Source organism: Oncorhynchus nerka, linkage group LG6 (assembly GCF_034236695.1).
Source record: "Oncorhynchus nerka isolate Pitt River linkage group LG6, Oner_Uvic_2.0, whole genome shotgun sequence".
Classification (NCBI taxonomy): domain Eukaryota; kingdom Metazoa; phylum Chordata; class Actinopteri; order Salmoniformes; family Salmonidae; genus Oncorhynchus; species Oncorhynchus nerka.
Window position 1 is genome coordinate 37,250,084 of NC_088401.1, and position 19,541 is coordinate 37,269,624.

A 19,541-nucleotide genomic window follows, 5' to 3' on the forward strand; every position below is an offset into this window, starting at 1 on the left:
GTTTTAAACCCAATTGCCTCCAAACAAAATAAGTCAAGCAAATTAAGTACTTTAAGAGGGAAATGCAATGAAAATGGAGTCATATGCAATAACACTGGAGAACAATTTAGCATATATGATTGCATATTTAAATATCTGCTTTATCTTTTGAAAGGCTTACACTTCTGTCATGCTTCAGGGAAACGCCGCCTAATGCTCCTTGCAGGGGAGAGAAGTGATTTATTTTTCCGAAGTACGCTCTCTCTCCATAGTTATTGCTAAAATACCTGAAGTACGAAAAGTAACTAAACACCTTTATTTTTTTGCTCTCAAAAGCGGATAATCAAAGCCACGTCGCAGACAAGTACACAGAACTTGACATTTAAAGTAATTTCCCTTTGAAATAACAACTGCAGCATTTACCATTATTGCCCATCTCCGCGAATGTCTGAAAAAAGGTGCATTGTGTGCAGTGCTTGAAAACAGCAACCAATTTCTTTGAATCCCAGCCAACTTGGCAACTTGACTTGACGACAGCAAAATGTTTAATTTTCTTCTTTTATTACCAAGTATACAACAAATATCTACATTCAAATACCACATACTGTAGCATAGCTGACACCACACATGTTTCAAGTCGAGTCCGCCCAATCAAAAATGATCAAAATGTCCTCCTATTATTTCACATCATCTTTGACAAAGAAGTCCCTTTGTTTATTTGGCGTCGTTTTGCTGAAGTACATTTTCTTCTTCTTTAAGCAGATTATCAAAGTTATCAAAGCCTATGGGACGGGATGCGAGGGTTGAGATCAAGCAACAATGTATGGCAGAGTTGGACTCCACCCCTAATCATGGCTGATACCCTGATGAAATGCTTTTTACCATATCGTACCTCCCCTGGTTTTACTCATCCAGCTATGTTCATAATGATGAGTAAAACATTTACGGTAACTGGCCATCCTTCATTTCAGATATAGATACTGTAATGTCCCTCAGTCCTGCTGTGGTATCATGGCCAGTTTATTTCAAAACAAGTGTTTAAAGATTGTGTTTGCGTCCCAAAAGGCACCCTATTTCCTATATAGTGCACTACTTTGCATAGGGTGCAATTTGGGGGACACACATTTCCTGATGAATCCATGATCATGCTTTATTCTCCTAACCAGCAGCAAAACAACAAAGGGTTCAAACTAACAAAATATGAATCGATACATTTAACAAATAATCTTAAAATCCAAATAGGATTACAGAGTTTCCCTCTCCCTTACTATGTCTGAAACAAGACACTGAGAAATGCCGGGAGAAACATTGTCTTTGAAACACAGAATTGCAATTAGACGCCATTGAAACATTTATGTCACGTCATAACTCTTGAACATATTTGAACATATTTTATGCCGAACCCACAACCTTGGGATAACATCAAACCAGTGTTTGTTTGATTCCCCCAAAATAAGTTATAAGAAATATAAATACAGCACGTGAAAAAATAAATGAATTAATAAGAGACGGCCACATATTGAAGTTACCCTTAATGGGAAAAAATTGCAGTTCTCAAATCAAAATGGTTGCAACAATAACGACAAACAGGTCATCAAAAATGTATCTTACTCTTCCTTTTTTTTTCTTGTGTCAGTGGCTCGGAATACAAAAAGCAAAGTCTTAACCGAAATATTGTCAAAACAAACCAACAAAAAAGACTTCATCATTTCAGAGTTTGTTTGTGTCCTGCGTAAGTGTGTGCAGGAAGGTAAGGCTAAGTTTGTTGAGTCCCTTGTTTTCCCCTCCGTCCCCTCTCGTGTTCATCTGAGGGGAATAGGGACCTTTTGGACCAGAGAGCTGCTGGCGCCTGTGGCTAGGGCCTGGGTCGGCCAATAGAGTTAACTAACGTGTTGCTTTGAAGCCCTTTGCTTTGAGGGCCTTGTGATGCTAGCTGTCTGTCAGTCAGTCAGTCCAGGCTACTCTCAAGCCTCTCTTGGAGTTGGGGAAGGGTGGTGATGGCAGCTACACAGCTAGGAGGAAACCCAGCTCAGGGTTGAGGCTACCCAGCTCTAAGGCTATAGAGAAGAGGCAATGCTCAGTGGTGCTATTGCAAATTCTGCAGTTCTACGGCGAACACACCTTTCAAATGAATTCTCTCTATTTCTCTCTCTCTCTGTTCCTGTCTCTCTACATGTCTCCGTTTCAGCCATAGTCTCTCTATATTTCAGTCTCTTCTTCCTATAAGATGTGTGTATATAGGGGTGAGTCTCTTGTTCCTTCCTCCCCTCTACCACATGGGAGGGTTGTTTGTCTCCAGAACCCCGTACATCTCTGCCAGTTTCTTAAACCTGGGCCCCCAGTCATTGAGATAATCATACTCGTGATCAGTATTGGAGCACCCAGACTGCAGCGAGCTCAGGGACTCAGCCACCGATCCCTCCCCCTCATAGGCGTAGGTCTGTAGGGAGTCGTAAGGTGGGGCGCAGGGGTCCAAATCTGCCTCCAGGAGCTTGGATAGCACATACCCCTGCACGTTGCTGTCTCCACCAACACAAGCGCTCCCTGGCCAGCCCACACATGCAAGGGGAACGTAGCGTGAAAGGCTCTCGATTTCGGGCAGCATGTCCTGACGTTGCTTCCCCACTAGGTGGGCCTCGTGGGGGTTCCACATGGCAGCGATGTCGAAGGCCTCAGTGTCCTCCTCTCCGCCACCCTCGTCATCGTAGCGGACGATGTTCTCGTGGACGTTGTCTTCCTCATCGTGCAGGTAGGGCTTCTTACGGTGGCTCCGGAGGGACAACATGAGCAAGATCATCACTAGTGGAGAAAAAAGAGACATGGTCAGATACAACATGAACCCCAAATATGGAAGATTATTAATGGTTGCTTCAGTGAGTTTGGTGAGTTAGTGTACTATACTAAGACATTCAATATAAGCACAGATTTGGTAAAAGAGGATTTGTATAGAGTGGAATATGATGTTGTTGTATACAAAAACAATACAAATATACAGTAGCTTATTAAGTACGTGTAAAGCAGATCAGCAGTGGAGAAAATCACTTCAAAGAACAAGATCATGACCTACCGAGCATCACGAAGATACATGCCAGTATGGCGATGAGTGCCCCTCTGCTCAGACTAGCCGGTAGGTGGTAGGCCTCAGCATTACAGGACATAACGTTGCCCTCCACATCGCAGCTACACACACGGATAGTCAGGGTGCTGGTGCTGGTCTGGACCGGCAGCTCTCCATCTGAGATAAAGATAGGAAGGTAGTAGACTGACTGGTCCTGCTGAGACCAACCCCCGCGCCGCGTCAGGATCCATGCTGTGTTGTCTACATCGGGGACAGAGAGAGAGAGGAGCCTGGTTAGATACATATATACACTGAGTGTACAAAACATTAGGAACATGCTCTTTCCATGTCATAAACTGACCAGGTGACTCCAGGTGAAGGCTATGATCCCTTATTGATGTCACCTGTTAAATTCACATTAATCGGTATAGCTGAAGGAGGGGAGACAGGTTAAAGAAGGATTTTTAAACCTTGAGACATTTAAAACATGGATGCCAGGCACACCTTTTTGAGTGTGTCAAGAACTGCAATGCTGCTGTGTTTTTCATGCTCAACAGTTTCCCGTATGAAGAATGGTCGACCACCCAAAGGACATCCAGCCAAATTGACACAATTTGAGAAGCATTGGAGTCAATATGGGCCAGAATCCCTGTGAAATGTTTTCGACACCTTGTAGAGTCCATGCCCTGATGAATTGAGGCTGTTCTGAGGGAAAAGTGGGGTGCAGCTTAACATTAGGAAGGTGTTCCTAATGTATGTACACTCAGTGTATGTTACATCATTACCAAGAGCGGTGTTTGTCAGACCATGAGTCATCCCATGCTACACGGAAACGTAAACGGATGCTACACGTAAACTTCTGTAGCATCCGAAAGGGTTGACCTACAAACTATTATGACAACTTTTGCTCCACGACCCTCTATAGCCCCCTTCAGATGTCGATGTGCCAACCTCTGTTTGGTAGCATCTGAACCGTTTGGGCTACAATGTGGAAAACGGAGATTCTCACAAACACGCCTCTATGGAAAATGGAGATTCTCACGAACACAATGGTGTTCTCCGTTTTGTTCTATGACCCCCACAGTGTCACATGACTCGTCTGAAGGTAATCAGTACTGGTTTTTAAAAAACACATGGAATATGAAGTAAGTTTTCCACCTTTATATATCTCCTGGATTTAGGACAGGTACTTTTTTTTTTAGGACAGGCACCTTTTTTCTTATAATTTATTTTTTTACTGTCCCTTTTTGCCATTTATGAATTTGCAATTCATTTTGTTTCTATGGGCTTTAGTAGTAAAGGCCAAAATCAATATTTTATATTTTATATACCTGCATATATATATTTTTTAAATTGTTTTTGATACCTAAAGTGGTCCTAAAATTCAAAATCAAAATCAAACCCATACCTTAGACTCTAAAGAATTAAGCACAAAAGGGAAATTATGTCAACAGAAAATGGTGGAGTGTGACAAAAAAATACATGTCCAGGTAGTGATGTGGGTTTTACTGCTGTATAATAAAGCCTTTATTTACCTTGGTTGTCTCTGAGGGTGAAGTTGGGGTTGTTAGCAGCCTCTGGTGCCAGGCTGTAGTAGAAATGCTGACCTCCCAGAGGATCATCTGGGTCTATTGCTGTCACTGTCTGAATCAGCTTAGGTCACCAGACAACAAGACAACAGCCAGGAGATGGGAGAGAAAGACAATTAGGATCGCTGACCTGAGACAAGTTGTGAGTGAAACTGTCAGATATTACATACATTCATATTATGCAGATATTTCTTTACAGTATTCCATCAATTTGAATAATTCTTCATACGATAAAATCACAGGTCTGCAAATAGTGGTTATTGGTCTGCCTCTGTTCAGGTCTTGCGTGTGTATCTTTCTTGTGTATGTGTGTGTGTGTGTGTGTGTGTGTGTGTGTGTGTGTGTGTGTGTGTGTGTGTGTGTATGCCTCTGTACCTGTCCAGCCTTGGCGCTCTCACAGACGAATGCTTCAAAATAGTGTGTCAGCGATGGAGGGTTATCATTCACGTCCAGAATCTTCACAGCTACAGACACACTCCCGATCATACTGGGATTACCTGGAAGAAAACACACACACATGCACACACACAAGTTAGTGTACAAGACACACACACACACACACTAGCCAATGACGAAAGGCAGACTAGGATGAAATACTCAGAATGGTTGATTAGAATAAGATTACAATTCAGTTATTATCCAAAATGTACATTTGAATACCTTAATCAGCTGTGTAATTGGCAATGGAAATGCTAGCAGGCAGTAACTACTTTCTCAGATTCCATCAACCAATTGATCAATCAATAGCTTGACTTTGGCACTCTCCAGTTGAGGGTGAATGGCTCTCTGCGCTGCATGTGTGTATGTGTGTGTGTAGACTCCAAGTAACAACTCTCTTTCTCCCCCTCCATCTCTCCCTGGGGCCTGCAGCTACAACACAGCCCTCCCACCACACGGGATCATTTCTATTCTTCTGCTGTCTTTTCTTGTCCCTGTCCCTCTCCACCCCCCTCTCCTGATAACCAATTGAGTCATATGTGCCAATTTGACCCGATTCAGGTGTGTTTTATTTGACGAAGCCGTTAATTAAAACAACGCTCCACTTGTTCGTGTGCATTTCAAACAAACAGAAACAAAACAAGGGGACTGAAGGTGACTCTCCTGGGTCCTGAATACTCCCGCTGTGTACAAGTCTGTTTTATATTATCACACAATAAAATGTAATAATGTGGCCTCGTTCAAAATAAACCAGATATGTGTGTATGTAACATACTGCATGTGGCTTCGTCCCAAATGGCACCATGTTCCCTATATAGTGCACTTCTTTTGTACTATTGTAGACAATAGGGTGTCATTTGTGTGTGTGCGCGTGTGTGTGTACGTGTGTGTGTGTGTGTGTGTGACGTACTCATCTCCATTGCCAGGACGGTGATGTTATGCCAGGATAACTCTTCTCTGTCCAGCGCCTGCACCGTCATCAACGCCCCGGAAGTGATGTCAATGTAGAAATATTTCCCCAGGTCAGTGGTCATCTCTATTGAATACCTGGTGACAGAGGGACACAATGGTAACCAATGTTGAGTAACACTTTTCTGGTATTTATATACATTGCCTTCATAAAGTATTCACACCCCTTGACTTCTTCCACAATTTGTTTTGTTACAAAGTGTTATTACAGTGGACTTAATTGTCATTTTCTTTCTCCAAGATCTACACAGAATACTCTGTAAAGTGGAAGAAAAATTCGAACAATTGTACAAAATCGATGAAAAATAAAACATGGCGATATCTTGATTAGATTCAACACCGAGTCAATACCTGTTAGAATCACCTTTGGCAGCGATTATAGCTGTGAGTCTTTCTGGGTAAGTCTCTAACATGCCAACCACACCGCTCGTGTCATGTGTGCGAGCGTTTCAAAATAAATCTACACATACATGTTACTCAATCATTGCACCCACTCTGCTAGTGCATGTCAACGAGAGTCTGCGTAACCAGGCACTAAAATAGAACTTGAAGTTCCACCTCTCCAATCTCCTGACTGGTTAGGAGGATATGCAGTGGCTTGCGAAAGTATTCACCCCTCTTGGCATTTTTCCTATGTTGTAGCCTTACAACCTGGAATGAATAACTTCACCATGCTCAACGGGATATTCAGTGTCTGCGATCTACCAATAGGTGCCTTTCTTTGTGAGGCATTGGAAATCATCCCTAGTCTTCGTGGTTGTATCTGTGTTTGAATAGTCCATGCAAAAAATAGTTTAGGGTTGCCATAACAAAGGGGTTGAATAATTATTGAATCAAGACATTTCAGCTTGTCATTGTTAATTAATTTGTTAAAAAACAAAAATTTTCAACATAATTCCACTTTGACATTATGGGGTATTGTGTGTAGGCCAGTGACCAAAACATCTCAAGTAAATACATGTAATTTGTTATACAACAAAATGTGGAAAAAGTCAAGGGGTGTGAATATAAAGCATGCACATATCTTTATCGATTGCATGAGCTGTTGCGTTTTCTTGTTTGAGAAATACTAAAGAAAATTGTTATTTTTAACATGAGTTCTTCTTTATTCTAGTTAAGCGGAGACGTAAAGAATAGTGAGTGCATTGAACTGGAATCTCCCGCGCTCCAACTGACATGTGTGGGCTGCACGTGGTCACGTGGCATCAGATACATTGTGCCACACGAGCTTGGCATTTTGGATGCAGTAATTACAGAATTACTGCAGTTGAACTGCAGTTATACTGCACTCTAACTGCAGTATACCAAAATAACACAGTTTTTAACTGCAGTTATTCTGTAACTACTGCATCCAAAATACCACAGTCGACCTCAGTTACTACACTTTTACTACAGTTTCACAACTGAAATATTTTTGGGGAAGGGTCGTGTGTGTTCATGCACTTTCTAACATGACAAAATGTCTCAACGTTTGCAGGCAGAGCGCAGTATAACTGCAGTACACATTTTTCAGTGTAACTGCAGTTCGAGTGCAGTGTCCTCTCCTGTGAAGATCTGAAGGATCAGGTTACGGTGGGTCCGCTCTACAGTGTCCTCTCGCTCTCTCTCTCACGCTGTATTCCAAGCAGTTTTAGTGGTCCGTGGACACTTAAGGAAAAGTCTTGTCGAGTTTGTTTCATTTGGTGACCTCATGAAGGACAGGAGACACTTTGTTTGTATACACTTCTCAATTATGAGGTTTGCATCTGAATATTGTGTAAAATACATGATTAATCATCAGAGTACTTTTGGAAAGATAACAATGTGATCTTAGTCTACTAAATAAGAATTGTTTTTCATAGTGACTTATGATCAGTCAGTTGCCACGCACCCATGAGCACAGATATTACACGGTGTCATGGAATGCCCCCTTTTCTACTAAAAGTATAAAACCCACTTACGACAAAATTTACATTAGACCAGAAAACATGGAAGCTGTCGCTACTTGTTGAAATGGTTGGCAACTCTACCAAAGGACAAGACCAGAGAACGTGGAGACCATTCCCACGTTGAAATGGCTAGATATCTACAAACTAAAAAACAATTAATCAGGCTGCAGCTGTTTAAGTACTTTTAGTCTGGTAAAAGCAACTGGTTCAAACGACCGAATGGTACTCTGACATATCCATTATAACAAGCTACGACTACGAAATACTTTGATCTCTGGTGGACAAACCAGAGACTTTCTGTCGAATATCTGTCCAGCAGACGGACCGGCGATCGTAGAAAGGGACAACAAAGGCATACACTCGTAAATATGTCATTTGAAATGTATTTTCAAATCAGCTGTTGTTCATGTTCAAAGTATTAGAATTTCCATGAATGTAGTTATCGACTTGGAATTCCCCCCTCTTGAGCTGTCCCCACCCTTTTCCTTTGTCTACCAAGCTGTCATATTGGTTTCGTCCACTAGTGACTTTTCTTTGTGTCATGTTAGTAACCAATGTATGACCTACTGTGTGGGTGTTCATGTAATTATGTGATTGATTAGTTAGTTAAGCCAATTTCTATATCGCTGATTCATGATTAATGTTAGGGTTCGTGCAGATATCCAAGGGTTTGCGTTCAGGAATGAGACTGATGAGGTAATAATACATTAATAGAAAACTATAATCAATAAGATAATAAAAAATCTGAAATGATATTTTCGGGAAATTGTAACTCTATAAACAACATTTTCCCGTGGTGCCTCGACTTCGTAGTTAATTACTATTCCATGATTCATTTAATTATGGAATAATTACACATAGAGAATTGATTTGATTATATAACAGTCTTCCCATTTAATGACAGCAAACGCTATGAACAACAGTAAAACTGCAGGACACTGCAGGTATTCTGCAATTACTGCGTCCAAATACCACAGTCGAATGCAGTTACTACACTTTGACTGCAGTTTCAAAACTGAAATCTTCTTTTGTAAGGGAAATGCAATTCGAGCTAGCTCCTCAAACCATCTCAGTTGTAATCGAATCAGCAATATATCTGCATTCTGCCAAATTGTGCTGCAGCACAGAGCTGGTGTGTGTGTGTATACCTGCAATGGGCTTTACTGTGCTGTGCTACACAGGCTGGCTCATCTCCTGCCACCACGGGCCACTTTCCAAAGCGCTCTTCAAAGAACATCACACAACAATGAGTAAACAGACAGACACTCAGAGATGAAGCCAGATGAATAGGGGGGGGGGCACTACTTCAGGACACAGCTTAATCCCATATTCATATGGTCTCAATGAAGGAAATTAAGTCGATTTAGAATCCTACTGGGAAAGACCTGAAATAACAAACCTAGGCTCTGTGTACAGTGATCCCTCCCTCCCTCCCCTTTCTGTCTCAGTGTGAACTAAACTCCCAAAGGCAGGCTTCCTGACCCATCATTGTGCAGCAGTACACATAGAGGAAATGGAGAGAGTCCTCAGCTATACACAGAGAGAGTCCTTGGCAGAATCGCCTGGTCTGCCAGACTGGTTTAGACCCTACACACACACACACACACACACACACACACACACACACACACACACACACACACACACACACACACACACACACACACACACACACACACACACACACATACACAAGATGTGGAATGGCAAGCTGTCAATGTTTAAGGCAGACCCAGCATCAGCAGCACTCTATGTACCCTCCCTTACTGATTTGACTGTGTGTGTGTGTGTGTGTGTGTGTGTGTGTGTGTGTGTGTGTGTGTGTGTGTGTGTGTGTGTGTGTGTGTGTTGTGTCGGTGTGTGTGTGTGTGTGCCAGCATGTGTGTGCCAGCGTGTTTTTGTGTGTGTTTTGGGAACCGTGATCCCGGGGGCAGGGAACATGCCCAGCATAGGCGATGGTAGAGGAAGATCCCCCTAAAGGAGCACTATTAATATCACTCTATGGTGTGTGTGTTTGCCAGTGACAGTTAGAGACAGCAAGTGTTGAGAGAAAGCGGGAGAGAGAGAGAAAGGCCTTCTCTCTCCTGTTGTATTGATTACCCCATTTAAGGTCAACCTTATTCCCAATGGGTTTTGGTCAAAAGTAATGCGCTACATAGGGAATAAGGTGCAATTTGGGACGCATATGTTGTCTGTCATATAGTAATGTTAGCCACACCATTTGGCCACGGTGAAACAACTGCAATTCAAGGTTGATGCTCTTACTGTAGCCATGCTTACACGGCTGGTTTGATTTGCATCCTCGCACACATAATTCCCAGAGCTTTCCCTATCTGCTTCAAGCGTGTCCCCCAAATGGCACCCTATTCCCTATAGCACTAAACAGGGAATAGAGTACCATTTGGGACACTTGCTGAGACTGAGGGGTTTTAATATATTCACTAAAGCCTTTTTCTCCCCAATTTCGTGGTATCCAATTGTTTTAGTAGCTACTATCTTGTCTCATCACTGCAACTCCTGTACGGGCTTGGGAGAGACGAAGGTTGAAAGTCATGCATCCTCCGATACACAACCCAACCAAGCCGCACTGCTTCTTAACACAGCGCCATCCAACCCGGAAGCCAGCCGCACCAATGTGTCGGAGGAGACACCGTGCACCTGGCAACCTTGGTTAGCGCGCACTGCGCCCGGCCCGCCACAGGAGTCGCTGGTGCGCGATGAGACAAGGACATCCCTACCGGCCAAACCCTCCCTAACTCGGACAACGCTAGGCCAATTGTGCGTCGCCCCACGGGCCTCCCGGCTGCGGCCGGTTACGACAGAGCCTGGGCGCAAACCCAGAGTCTCTGGTGGCACAGCTGGCGCTGCGAGTACAGCGCCCTTAACCACTGCGCCACCCGGGAGGCCCTAAAGCCACATTATCTAACAGACACAGCTTTACAAAAGAGGGATAACATTGGCATACCAGCATTCTGAAATAGCAGTTCATTTTAATGGCGAGAAATGATTTGTACTTGGATCCCATACAAATACACTATATATACAAAAGTATATAAACACCCCTTCAAATCAGTGGATTCGGCTATTTTCAGCCACACCTGTTGCTGACAGCTGTATAAAATCGAGCACACAACCATGCAATCTCCATAGTCAAACATTGGCACTAGAATGTCCTTACTGAAGAGCTCAGTGACTTTCAAGGTGGCACCGTCATAGGATACCATCTTTCCAAACAAGTCAGTTTGTCAAATTTCTATCCTGCTAGAACTGCCCCGGTCAACTGTAAGTGCTTTTATTGTGAATTGGAAAACGTCTAGGAGCAACAACGGCTAAGCCATGAAGTGGTAGGCCACACAAGCATACAGAATGGGACCACCGAGTGCCGAAGCGAATACCGTGTAAAAATGGTCTGTCCTCGGTTGCAACCCTCCTACCGAGTTCCAAACTGCCTCTGGAAGCAACATCAATAACTTTGTCGGAAGCTTCATGAAATGGGTTTCCATGGCCCAGCAGCACACACACAAGCCTAAGCTCACTATGCACAATGCCAAGTGTCGGCTGGAGTGGTGTAAAGCTCCCCACCATTGGACTCTGGTGCAGTGGGAACATGTTTTCTGGAGTGATGAATCACGCTTCACAATCTGGCAGTCCGACTGACAAATCTGGGTTTGGCGAAAGCCAGGAGTACGGTACCTGTCGCAAATGCATAGTACCAACTGTTAAGTTAGTGGAGGAGGAATAATGGTCTGAGACTAGGCCCCTTAGTTCCAGTGAAATGAAATCTTTTTAACGCTACAGCATACAATGACATTCTATACGATTCTGCACTTCCAACTTTGTGGCAACATTTTGGGGAAGGCCCTTTTCCTGTTTCAGCATGACAATGCCCACATGCACAAAGCAAGGTCGGTACAGAAACTGTTTGTCGAGATCGAGCTCTGACCTCAACCCCATCGAACACCTTTGGGATGAATTGGAACACCGACTGCGAGTCAGGCCTAATCTCCCAACATAAGTGCCCGACCTCCCGAACGCTTTTGTAGCAGAATGGAAGCAAGTCCCCGCACCAATGTTCCAACATGGTGGAAGGCCTTCCCAAAAGAGTGGAGGCTGTTATATAGCAACAAAGGGGGGACCATTCCATGATTTTGGAATGAGTTGTTCGACACGCAGGTGTCCAGGTCATGTCGTGTATGTGGCTCGAGCTGAAATTAGCACATTGAAAGATTTTCAAATCTGACAATCCAAAAATGTTTCGCCTCAAGTCATGTGAATGTTGATGAGTAGCAGTGTGAGATGAGCCCCTGACCGTTAGTGTATTCCCCAGCCCTATATCCTCTAGATATAGGGCTGGGATATTGTACATTGCTGCAAATTGACCTCAAGAAGCCCAAACAGATATAACATTTGACCGAAAGTAATGAATAGGGTGCCATTTGGGATGCACAGTGAAACTACGCTCCACTCTAACCCAACATCTGCTCTGTGAGTGAGGTAAACACACTGCATCATTTAAAATGATGGGAAAGTCTCCTAATACCACACAATCCAGTACACTTTGACTGATTAGGGTCCTTAAAAATGCCAGATCATCATCATTAACACCATCTTCATTTCCAATGAACTAAAATCGCATAGCCCATTGTCTATATCACCCTGAGCTGTCACATCAGCTCAATGTTTTTTTTTTTAAACACAGCCTTGTACACTCCAATACCATACTGACACCATCTGGCCACAAGATGACATTACATGACATTGGTTAAAACATTTTGGGTGGTATTTTGCTGTTAACCATGTCCTCACCTGATGGAGTTATTGGAAGCATCAGGGTCTCTGGCAGAGACCGTCGTGAACACTGTGCCAATCTCTGCTTCTTCAGAGACCTCTATGTAGTATGCAGCAGAGCTAAACTCTGGGGGCTCGTCTATATCCTCCACGCTGACGTGAACAATGGTAACATGGCTGAACGGGCCCTTGTCCAGAAAACGGTGGTCCAGGTGTGTGTTGGCTCCTTCTATCTTCAGAGTGTAGCTTGCTTTGCTCTCAAAGTTCAGAGGCTAGAGGGGAGAGAGACGATGCGTAACCGCATTAGTAGGTACGTTGTGTCATAGGTGTAATTCATATGAATAGTTAAATGAAGCCGCCGCGGAGGTTTCTGTGCACTTCGGCATCTCCACCAAAAAAAAGGTTCACAGGTGGGTTGAGAAAGGATCCACTAGGAGTGAACCAACAATCAAATAATGAATCTAAATTAAATAGAGTTCAATGTGACTTATTGCATTGGCATTTTAGTCATTTACGGCTGTGTCGACTCCTCTGTCCTCTGTCAGAGGACACTCAAAGCATGTCATTACCTTTCATTGAAGTCTGCCCCGTGTGTGTGTTTTCATTGGTGTAACCTTTCATTGAAGTCTGCCCCGTGTGTGTGTTTTCATTGGTGTAACCTTTCATTGAAGTCTGCCCCGTGTGTGTGTTTTCATTGGTGTAACCTTTCGTTGAAGTCTACCCCGTGTGTGTGTTTTCATTGGTGTAACCTTTCGTTGAAGTCTACCCCGTGTGTGTGTTTTCATTGGTGTAACCTTTCATTTAAGTCTACCACGTGTGTGTGTTTTCATTGGTGTAACCTTTCGTTGAAGTCTACCCCGTGTGTGTGTTTTCATTGGTGTAACCTTTCATTGAAGTCTGCCCCGTGTGTGTGTTTTCATTGGTGTAACCTTTCGTTGAAGTCTACCCTGTGTGTGTGTTTTCATTGGTGTAACCTTTCATTGAAGTCTGCCCCGTGTATGTGTTTTCATTGGTGTAACCTTTCATTGAAGTCTACCCCGTGTGTGTGTTTTCATTGGTGTAACCTTTCATTGAAGTCTACCCCGTGTGTGTGTTTTCATTGGTGTAACCTTTCGTTGAAGTCTACCCTGTGTGTGTGTTTTCATTGGTGTAACTTTTCGTTGAAGTCTACCCTGTGTGTGTGTTTTCATTGGTGTAACCTTTCATTGAAGTCTGCCCCGTGTGTGTGTTTTCATTGGTGTAACATTTCATTGAAGTCTACCCCGTGTGTGTGTTTTCATTGGTGTAACCTTTCATTGAAGTCTACCCCGTGTGTGTGTTTTCATTGGTGTAACCTTTCATCGATGTCTACCCTCTGTACCTTTTTGATGGTGATGATGCCAAACAGGTTGGTGGGGTCTGTGCTGATGTCGAAGGTGTCCCTCCCGTCTCCATCAATGATGCTGTACCTCATCTCTGCGTTGATGCCAATGTCACGATCCTTCGCCCGGATACGACCCACAACAGACCCCACGGGAGCCGACTCCAGAACGCTCATCTGATACAGCTCTGAGAAGGGGAAGGGGAGAGGAGAGAGTGTTAAATGCATTTCTTTAGTTGATAAGGTATTATGTAATAACATGTGTTAGCTCATTGTTCCTCTAGAGGGTGCCACATTTATGTAATTACACCAGGACATTAGAAGGATAAACCACAGACCGTTGAGCACAAATTGGTTCAGTCTGAGAGACGGTTCGTAAAATGGGTTGTATTGTCTTATGGGTCAACGAGAATACATTTCACCAATTTAACCTAATTTCAAAAACAGGGGTGACAGCGGTTCTCAATTTGCCGTGCTCCCTCTGTCTGAACTGAAACGGTCACACATTATGGTTGTCAGACAAGCGCACCCGAAGCTCCTCACAACGTATTAAAGTCTCACTTAAGCGATGTGACTAATTTGAGAGAAGAGAGGGGGACGTGGGGGAAATAAGGGGGAGAGAGAGGAAAAAACGAGACCACCAGTCAGGCAGAAAGCTAGGGGATATGGCTGAGGATAGACAGATGATAGAGAGAGATGAACTGCTGATCTCTCGTTGGACGGTAATGTGGAGATCAGGAATGGGGCCAATCAAAGAGACAGCATTGGGGCCGGAATGGGACTGATGGCTGGGTGAAGAGAAAGAAAGAAAGAGAGGTGGGGGCATGGGGCGACTGGTGGCCGAGGAGGGATGGAAAGAGGGACAGTAGTGAGAGGGTGGGGGATGGGAGTTGATGGAGGGATGATGAGGACAGAAAGAATAGTGTGAGAGTGGGGAGGGTTAATGGGCTGGTGGCAGACTGGTGGCCAAAGTAGATGATGAAGAGGAAGGAGAGAGAGAGAGCATGGTCTGAAGGAGAGGGACAAGCGAGGGGATACACTGTTGATTAAGTGGTGGAGAGGGCTGGAGAGAAAGAGCAAGAGGAGAGGACAGCAGAGACGGAACAGGAAGCGAGACATCCCACTCCCATTTTTTCTGACTGATATACAGTCAATGAACTAAGTAGACCAGACCCAGCTGCTGTCACATTGGTGTCTATGAGAGAGCCACCCCTTAAGTAGACCTGAAATGTAAAAAGAAAAAGGCCAGAGTGGTAAATGGCCTGAGTGGGACATCTTCATTTATCCACCATTTTTGAAGACAGAAGAGGAAGAACAAGAGTTCTGGAGAGGGAGGGAGATAGTTAATGAGAACGATGACAAGGGATTCAACAGTTGTGAAGATAAAATGAAGAATGGAATCCAAATAAATAAAAAGGCACAGGAGAAGAGAGGAGGCTCTACTTCTTACTCTGATCAAACATGGGTGGGTTATCGTTGACGTCGCTGAGGGTGATGTTGACGACAGTGGTTCCAGCCAGACCCCCTAGCTGGCCTCCCATGTCCTTGGCCTGGATGATGATGGAGTAGATCTCTCTGACCTCTCGGTCCATGCCCGCCAGAGACACACGCACCTCGCCTGGGGGGACAGGGGGAGAGAGAGAGAGTGGGAGGACAATGAGAGAGAAAGAGGGGGACGGTGGAGAGGAGAGAGAGGTTACAGTTTGAAATGGTGTGATGGGAGGGTTAGCAGTGTAGTAGATGACGGGTCGTCAGGCAGATTAGGGACACGTCTCAGACTGTGCACCAAATAACACAGCATTAAAAATGTAGTGCATTTTTCTTTTAGTGGAGCCCTATAGTGCAAAAGGGAATAGGGGAGTGCCATTTCGGTAGCAGCCAGTGTCTTCTTTTAACGAATGAAGTCAGAATGTTATACTGTAGTTCAGGGATCTTCAACTTGATTCAGCTACATGGGAATTTTTTCTTGAGCGGATGGTCAGGTAGCCAGAACATAATTACCAATAATTTGGAGACTGCAAATGTATTGCAAGAAGCCCAAACAAATATAACATTAGACTAAAACATAATTTCAAACCTTGCTTACATTTGTATACGATCACATATACAGCGCAGTTTTCAGACACCTTCACTTTTTCCATATTTTGTTATGTTACAGCCTTATTCTTAAATTAATTCAAATATTTTTTACCCCATCAATCTACACACCTTCCCCTATAATTACAAAGCAAAAACAGGTTTTGTGATTTTATTTTGCAAATGTGCCAGTCAAAAGTTTGGACACAGCTACTCATTCAGGCTTTTTCTTTATTTGTATTATTTTATACATGTAGAATAATAGTAAGACATCAAAACTATGAAAAAACACATATAGAATCATGTGTTATCAAAAAAGTAAAACAAATCAAAATATATTTTATATTTGAGATTCTTCAAAGTAGCCACTCTTTGCCTTGATGACGGCTTTGCACACTCTTGGCATTCTCTCAACCAGCTTCACCTGGAACGCTTTTCCAACGGTCTTGAAGGAGTTCCCACATATGCTGAGCACGTGTTGGCTCCTTTTCCTCCACTCTGCTGTCCAACTCATCCCAAACCATCTCAATTGGGTTGAGTGATTGTGGAAGCCAGGTCATCTGATGCAACAGTTCATCACGCCTTGGTCAAAAAGCCCTTACACAGCCTGGGGGTGTGTTGGGTCATTGTCCTGTTGAAAAACAAATGATAGTCCCACTAAGCACGAACCAGATGGGATAGCGTATTGCTGCAGAATGCTGTGGTAGCCATGCTGGTTAAGTGTGTCTTGAATTGTAAATAAATCATAGACCAGCAAAGCACCTCTACACCATCACACCTCCTCCATGCTTCACGGTGGGAACCACACACGCGGAGATCATCCATTCACCTAACTCGTGTTGTCTGGTTTGCTTAATATAATACATTATTAATTATTTATACTTTTACTTTTGAAATTTAAGCACATTTAAAACCAAATACGTTTTGACTTTTACTGAAGTAGTATTTTACTGGGTGACTTTCACTTTTAGTTGAGTAATTTTATTTAAAATTGGGATAATTTTACAACAATAGAAATAGAAAAAAATAAGGAAAAACCCTTGAATGACTAGGTGTGTCCAAACTTTTGACTGGTACTGTATATATACTTATTTTTTGCTCAGAAAACTTGGGGGACCAAATAAAATCAACTGCGGGCCGAATTCGACTTGCAGGCCACCAGTTGGGGAACTCCGCTGTAGTGAATGGATTTGCTTATTGATTTTGGATTTGCCAGTTGTTACCATTGGCAGCCACAAGAGGGCATTCTTAACCCTGTTGATATGTGCCATATGTGTTTACATTCAAACTGTATTATATTCAGCCTGTATGTGTGTGTGTGTGTGTGTGTGTTACCTGGAGTAGCAGATGGGAGTGCCTCAGTTATGTGCCAAAACATGGAAGTCTACTAACATAACTAAAGCACATCCATTGTAACTACTATTGTTAATTGATGCAGGTCGGATGATGTTTTGACACTTTTGGTTTTGGTTTCCCCTGTGCTTTACATACCAGTCTTGGGCTCCACAGAGAAGTATGGCTGTCCTTGTAGGATGCTGTAGACCACTCTGGCACTGTTACCATATGTAGGGTCATCAGCATCTGTAGCGGTCAGCCGAATCACCTCAGTGCCTGGAGGGAGGGAGGGAGGGAGGGAGGGAGGGAGGGGAGGGAGGGAGGGAGGGAGGGAGGAGGGAGGGAGGGAGGGAGGGAGGGAGGGAGGGAGGGAGGGAGGGAGGGAGGGAGGGAGGGAGGGAGGGAGGGGGAAGTAGAAATAGAGTGACTTGGTGAGCAAAAATATTTCCACACAACTGGAATGAATCATTCTGTTTCTATATGGCTATTTCAACAAGGCCTGTTTACAAAATGGATTGGCCCATCTGCATAAAACTGCTTCAATGTTGACAATAGGTGTAGGCTATTAGTAACTGTGCAGTTATTTTCCGCCTCAAGGTATGTGCACTCACTGGTGGATTTATAAATATTGTATCCCACTGGTGCAGTGTGTAAGCAGAGACATAATTTTGATGGCATTATGACGATACTGAGACATAATTATTTTGGCTATTGTGCGCACATAACCGAACATCCTCATCTCCTTCCCAGCGTACACTACTCACAGAAACACACTGCTGTGAATAACCAGCACAACAGAGACATACTGTATAATAGAGAAACAAAGTTTGCTCACTGAACTACTAGAATTAAAAAATAAGCAAAGACTGTTCATGAATGGATGAATGGAACGTGTAGAGGCAGCAGCATGGTGTCCAGCTACACTCTCTAGCTGTGTTTCTGAAAGGGTCCTGGTCAAAAGTAGTGTACTATATAGAGAATAGGATGCAATTTTGGATGCACACTGTGGCTTTATATGCCGATTCTCCACAGTTCTCGCAAAATGTGCACTTACACACTTTCTGTCAAGGATTTAAAAACATTGGTGTAACCACTGGCTTGAGGGAGTTTCCACTATTGTAAAATCCATTCAAGGATTTTGACCACCACAATCTCTACTGACTCACCGATGGTTGACATCTCAGGTATGGTGGCTTGGTAGGGCCCATCCTGGAACTTAGGTTCATTGTCATTGATGTCCTGGATCTTAACGATAAACTCAGATTCGGGCTCTAGGGGTCGGTCTGTCTGTCTGTTCCAGGCCTGGGCTTTCAGCAGGTACTGGGCCTTGACCTCGCGGTCCAGCCTCTTGATGGCATGGATGTCTCCTGTACTGTCATCAATGGTGAAGGTGGTGCCGGCACCGTCTCCTGATAGTATGTACTTGATTGAGCCATCCCCTAGGTCCATGTCTGAGTGGAGCTGTGGGGGTCACAGGTCAGAGGTTAGGGGTCAGAGGTTAGAGGTCAAGAGAGGTTAGAAAGTACACCTTTGTTGTAGGGCCCTGGTCAAAAGTAGTGCACTAGGGTGCCATTTGAGACGCAGAATGAATATGAATATGTGGTGCTATTATTTGACTTCACTGAATCTGTGACATTTCACTACTTCACTGTTTCACATCACAAGATGGTGGTTCAGAAGATTTCTGTAAAAGAAATGAATGGAACGTGGAATAGAGTCCTTTTTTTGGGAGAGTTCCACTATCTATAGATCTAAAGTTAAATTCCTGGCTAGACACCTTTCATACTGAGAGGGTCTCCTCTGCTTTGTTATATAGGCTCAGACAAAAAGGAAAGTGTTAAGTAAATGGAACGAAAGATATTCTAGACACTCATCCACACTAGTGCTCCATATAAATTAATGTGGAATGTACTGTATGTGCAGAGGTGTCACGCCCTGATCTGTTTCACCTGTCCCTGTGATTGTCCTATTTTCCCCAGTGTATTTATCCCTGTGTTTCCTGTCTCTCTGTGCCAGTTCGT

General features: G+C 43.6%; 1 protein-coding gene across 2 annotated transcripts in view; it reads right to left on the reverse strand.

Moving 5' to 3' along the window:
• Positions 1–529: 529 nt before the first annotated feature.
• Positions 530–19,541, reverse strand: part of LOC115130435 (cadherin-20-like) — a 124,389-nt gene continuing 105,377 nt past the window's right edge. For both annotated transcript variants that reach the window (XM_029661582.2, XM_029661583.2), the window contains exons 3-12: positions 18,687–18,981; positions 17,677–17,796; positions 15,560–15,727; positions 14,110–14,297; positions 12,768–13,021; positions 5,975–6,111; positions 5,002–5,123; positions 4,573–4,690; positions 3,047–3,298; positions 530–2,778 (exon numbers count right to left, since the gene is read on the reverse strand). In XM_029661582.2, coding sequence (XP_029517442.1) covers positions 2,249–2,778; positions 3,047–3,298; positions 4,573–4,690; positions 5,002–5,123; positions 5,975–6,111; positions 12,768–13,021; positions 14,110–14,297; positions 15,560–15,727; positions 17,677–17,796; positions 18,687–18,981 — 2,184 coding nt within the window. In that variant the 3' untranslated portion in view covers positions 530–2,248. The remainder of the gene's footprint in view (positions 2,779–3,046; positions 3,299–4,572; positions 4,691–5,001; positions 5,124–5,974; positions 6,112–12,767; positions 13,022–14,109; positions 14,298–15,559; positions 15,728–17,676; positions 17,797–18,686; positions 18,982–19,541) is intronic.